Here is a 5610-nt window from a genome sequence, read left to right on the forward strand (position 1 = left end):
CAGGCGTCCCTCTTTTTCTCTTTTTTTAAGAGGAAGGGAAGGAAGGGGTTCTTAAATAAATGCACAGGTTGGGGGTGGGGTTGAGCAGAAGCGCTAGCTTCTTATTTTAAAGAAATAAAATAATTACCCAATAGAGAAAAAAGAAATCAACCACGAAATGATCTCAGGTCATGACACCATGTGTGGTACAGGGAGCAATTCAACCCATAAGGGCTTCATTACCACCGCAATAGATAACATTTGGCTAAACCTAGCTGCAGAGTAAATCTCCACAGCACAACAGAGCCTTGAATGGAGAGGCTCCTTTTTGTGTGGTCCTTCTCCCGGAGCTGCCTGAACCATTAGCCCCAATATATCCCTCTCCCTATTAACTGCAATTCCCTCCCGACTGTGCTTCGGTCATTTGTCTCCAGACTCTACGGGGGCGTTTGATGAGCAGAGAAACAAGACGAAGGGGAGAAAAGCGTCGGGTTAATGAGTTGTAGCAAATCCACACTTTGTAGTTGGGAGGAGGAGAGCTGGTGGCCAATGTTTGTCCAACTGGTTTATTTTTCGAGACCCAGCCTATTGAGGAAGGCTTGTTCAAGCAAGCTTCGTCCTTACAAACACACAAACATCCTTCTGTTTGCCTTCAAAGAAAAGAGGACCAGAGCTGGATTTGCATGCGAATGAGGAGCCCCGGGAGGAGACGTCCTTGCCCATCAAAGGCTGCGGTAGCCCGGCAGCCCAGCGGCCTTTGTTCCAGCACCTGCTCGCCCACGCAGCCGGTCTGGGCGAGCCCTGTGCTCCTGGCCGCCGGGTCCCAGACCACCGCTCACTCCCTGCCTGTTCCGCCGCCTTCGCTCCCCACTATCTTGTCCACCCGCCGCCGAGAACCCAGAGCCCTGAGGGTGAAGGAGGCAAAACTGTATAGTGAGCAGGCGGGTTGGGCTTTTTTTTTTCCTTAGGGTTCAGGGGTTCATCGAGCGATTGGGGTCTCTCAAGCCGGCGTGGGTGATTCGGGACCCCACCTCCAGACCCCAAATGACCCCAGCACTGGATTGAACAGTGCCTTCTTACCATTCTCTTAAAAACACTGACAACTGAAGGGATAGAGCCCATCCGGGCACTTTTTTTTTTTTTTTTTTTTTTTTTTTACAGATGCGGGAATGTGAACAGAGAGGATTAGCTGGGGTTCCCTCCTTTTAAGACATCCAAGTATCGTGCAAATAATAATAATACCCACGGTCTTGTTCTTCCACTCTCTCCCCATAATGACTTTCAGCTCTAAGTTTCAGATCTGTGACTTACAGAGTGCCGTTTGGGTTCCGCCTGCTAACGCCTCTCCACCCCGGGGCGGCTTGAGCATCCGGACGTTCTCCGTTCCACTGTCTCCTCTCTTAGCCGTGCTAGGGTAAAAGTAACTTTTGCATATAAGATTTTGGTCTAAGAATATTTCAATCTGTATCTCTATATTTAGTGGTAAACTTTGAGGGTATGTTTAAACTCTTTTAAATCTCCTCCAAATGTTAGATAGGAAAAAACCCAGAACTTAATTTTGAGACTGTGAGAGTCCATTTTTTCCTCCCTAAAAAGGGACACGAGGACGGGGCACCAAGGGTGAATGTCACTGCAAAAATATTGGCCTATAATTCAGTCTTCGTTAACTTGATAGGTTTAGTTGTGCAGATCTTCTGTCTAGATTTTTGAAAAAGAATTAATAAACGTATTTAACCTCCTCTGCAACTCACTGGTACTAAGCATTTAGGTTACATATTATATATGCTTTGGTTTTATTTGGAGCCCAAGATAACATCCATCAAAACTAGAGTCTCAGGTTCTGTCAAAGAACTAGAAACTGCCTGCAACAAGTAGTTAATGAAAACACTTAAAATTTGAAAAACAATATCGCAAATCACAAAAATTGTGTAATTACTTCAATAAACACCTGATACATTTTCATTTTTATTCTCAAAGTGTGTGCTACCCTAAAATTGAAGATTTTTCTTACATACCCTAAATTACTTATTTAAATTATAATTTCACTGTTTGCCTTTTAGAATAAAAACTTCTTTATGCAATTCCTGGAATCCCTTCTGTCAAGAAATAGTAGCTTTAAATACCAGAGCTTTCAAATAAAGTTTACTTTCTATATGTAAATATTAGTCAGGACTTCAAAGCTACTTGAGTGTTGATCATATCAATTTTTAAACTAAAAATTGCCTATTTGGTTGTGTTGCTTCCATTATAATGTAATGTGTTGCAGAATTTTTACAGATATATACAATATTGTGCTCCAAAGCAAATGGAAATTAAATGACGTGGGAAGCTCAAAAACAAAATTAAAAGTTCTATAAAATTATCTGGGGGTAACTATGACATTAATTTTAATAGCCTCAATGCTCTTCAAAATGGAATAGAATAAGATTTGAAAATGAACACCAAAGTAACTTCTTCTATTGTAATCATTTAAAAGTAATTTCTGATTTCTTGCAATGGTGTTGACCTGAAAAGGATAAATGAAAAATCATGGCATGATGCTTTTGTTAAATTCTCTTTGAAAACAAAATTTTCTATTCTATATTGGGTTCCAACTTAACTCCCATAGAAATTTTTTTAACAAAAAAGAAAATAAACTAAGAAGGGGACGACTGAAGCCAATTTTTTGGTGGATTTTCTTTTGAAAATTAAGCATTTTATTTCTGAAAAAGTGTAAAAATCTTACATTAGAATAGTACAATAATAATTGCCAGTAAAATTTACAATACTCCTTGTAAAGAATACGCAGTAAGTACAAAATAAAAATTCCGCACGTCTATTATGATACAAAACACAGGTTAAAATAAGAAATGGTAATTTTGACTTTTTTCCTTGTGTAAACATGTTAATCATTTTTCCTTTTCATGAAAAACTACACCAGACGAGTGTCCTCAAGTAAAAACTATTGGTTCGCTGGCACTCTTCAGGACCTTTACTATTCGTAAATAGTAAATAAAAATTCGTAAAACCGTAAATAGTAAATCAGGACCTTTACATTCTTTTGAACATTATTGATACTTTCAACGCCTGGACCTGAGAATCTCTAGACCTTCATAAAGGCTTAGATTTTTTTTTTTTTTTTAATTTTCCCACAAGTCAAGGAAGCCCCTTGCGCTTACACAAGAGAGGGCACCCACCAGCACCCTCTTCCTCCCCACCCCGCGTCAGGGTGGGAGGCTGCAGCATAGGGCGAATTTGCATAAATAGAGGGACCCGCAGAGCCGAAAACCGCACCTCAGCTGCTGCCAAACACAGTCGGGTCTGAGAATCCCAAGCGGCGAAAACCGGGGCGCGAGGTCGGGAGGGGCCGCGCCCCGAGGAGCGAACAAAATACCAAACCACCAACATGAAGGAAAAAAAAGGAGCCGGGATTCCTACCTTCTCTTTCCCAAGCGCGCTAACATAGCGTTATTAACAGTTTGAAATCCTAGCAGTAAAGTTCTCGACACTGGACAGGGCAGTCCCTTGGTGCAGAGTCCCCAGGGCGGCCGACGAGGAGACCGAGGAGGCGGCGGCGGCCGCGGCTGCCACGAGCGAGCGGGTGAGCGCGGCCGCCGGGCCCACCGCCGCCTGAGCCGCGCAGCCGCCGCCGCCGGATCCGGACCCCGGCGCGGGCGCGGACGGCGCCACGGGGGAAGGGGCGGGCGAGGCCTGCGCGGCGGCGGCGGCGGCTTGCGCGGCGGCTGCGGCGGCCGGGCCCAGGCTACCCCCGATGATGCTCTCGATGGAGAAGGGCGAACGCGCCAGCGCCGAGGCGCCCAGGCCGCCCGCCTTGGCCGCTGAGGCCTGCAGGGGCGCGGGCAGGGCGGCGCCAAGCGGGTGCGGCCGGTAGCCGAAGGCGGTCCGGGCCAGCTCGGCTGCCGCGCCGTGCGGCGGCGGGGGCGGCGGGGGAGGCGGCGGCGGCGGGGGCGAGTGCGGGTGGAAGGCGGCGGCGGCCGCGGCGGCCGCGGCGGCGGCGAAGAGGGCCGAGGGCGGCGCGTAGGGCGGCAGCTGCAGGCCGTAGCCGCAGCCGTAGGGGCCGTAGCCGTAGGCGTGCGGGGGCGGGGCGGCGGCGCGGGCGGGAAGAGCGCGGCGGCGGCCGCCGGGTCGCCCGCGCCCCCCGCGCCCCCAGCGCCGCGCAGCAGCAGCGACTCGGCGGCGGCGGCGGCGTTGGGCGGGAGCAGCGGCTGCCGCTTGAAGCGCTTCCTCCGCCGCAGGAAGCTGCCGTTGTCGAACATGTCGGCGGACTCGGGGTCCAGCGTCCAGTAGTTGCCCTTGCCGGGGTTGCCGGGCTCGCGGGGGATCTTGACGAAGCAGTCGTTGAGCGAGAGGTTGTGGCGGATGCTGTTCTGCCAGGCGGGGAACTTCTCCCGGTAGTAGGGGAAGCGGCCGCTGATGAACTCGCAGATCTCGCTCAGCGTCAGCCGCTTCTTGGGGCTCTGCAGGATGGCCATGGTGATGAGCGCGATGTACGAGTAGGGCGGCTTCACCAGCGGGTTCTTGGCGCCGCCGCCCGCGGTCGCACCGCCGCCGCCGCCGCCTCCCGCGCCCGCGCCGCCGCCCCCAGCAGCCCCGGCCCCCGCCGCTGGGGCTGGGCCCGGGGGCGCGGGGGAGGCTCCTGAGCGCGGGGCCAGCAGGATGTCATCGTCCTCCTCCTCCTCCTCCTCCAGGTCCTCTAGTTCGTCCTCCCCGGCGTAGGAGCGCCGCCGCCGCCGCCGCCGCTGCGCGGGGACCGCCAGGCGGGACACGCCACCGCTGCCCTCGTCGTCGTCCTCCTCGTCGTCGTCGTCGTCTTCGCCCTCCCCTACCACGTCGATGTCTGTCTCCTCCGCGAGGCCGGAGGCATCGGACATCTCCGTGCTCAGGGTCATAGCTGTGGCGCGCGGGCAGCGGGGCGGCTCATAGGGGCGCCGGGCGCCGGGCTCCCGCCGCTCCCCAGCCCGGGTCCCGGGCGGCGAGCCCGGCACGGGGGCGCCACGCTGTGGGCGCCGCCGCTGCTCGAGCTGAGCAGGGGCTGCCCGGCGGCCGGGGACGCTCGCGCCGCGACTTTGTAACTCCTACGCGGCCGCGCGCGCCGCACGGTCTCTGCACTCCCTCGGCTCCGCGCGCACCGGTCCTAGGCGGGGGACTTGACCTTCCCCTTTGCTAGCGCCCGGCGCCCTGGTCAGTAAGGAGGGGGTGGCGAGGCCCCGAGCGGGAGAGCCAGAGTCGGGCGCCAGGGAGGGTGCGGGACGGATGAGAGTCGAGGGACCGAGCTCCGCGAGGCGAGGGCTGAGTCCAGGAGAGGGCGGACCTTTCCCCGGCTTATAGTAGGAGGCCTGTCACATGGTGTGCACGTCAGAGGGCTACCGAGGGAAGGGAAAGAAAGCCTAGGAAATCAGCCCTGCTCCGGAGAGAAAGTTTACCCGGAGGAGGGAGCCACAACTGAGAAGATTGGGGGTGGGGGGGTGGCGAGGAGACAGGACCCCACCGCTCCTTGTCAAAAAGCTTGAGACCTGAATTAGGCGCTGGCCTGCGGTGGTCTGGCCCTAGGGCCTCTGCAAGAGTTAGAATTCCCAGGCTCCTACTCTTCAATCAGCCTTCCGCTCTAACCTCAGAAGCACTCTCGTGACG

General features: G+C 53.8%; 1 protein-coding gene across 1 annotated transcript; it reads right to left on the reverse strand.

The window, feature by feature from the left end:
• Positions 1-3429: 3429 nt before the first annotated feature.
• LOC111148456 (forkhead box D1) lies at positions 3430-4868 on the reverse strand. The gene is given in 2 exon segments (XM_022505016.1): positions 3430-4062; positions 4065-4868. Coding segments are annotated over 2 exon segments (1437 nt in total).
• Positions 4869-5610: the final 742 nt, after the last annotated feature.

The sequence above is a fragment of the Enhydra lutris genome, unplaced genomic scaffold (assembly GCF_002288905.1).
Source record: "Enhydra lutris kenyoni isolate GAN:26980312 unplaced genomic scaffold, ASM228890v2 scaffoldscaffold19, whole genome shotgun sequence".
Lineage (NCBI taxonomy): Eukaryota > Metazoa > Chordata > Mammalia > Carnivora > Mustelidae > Enhydra > Enhydra lutris.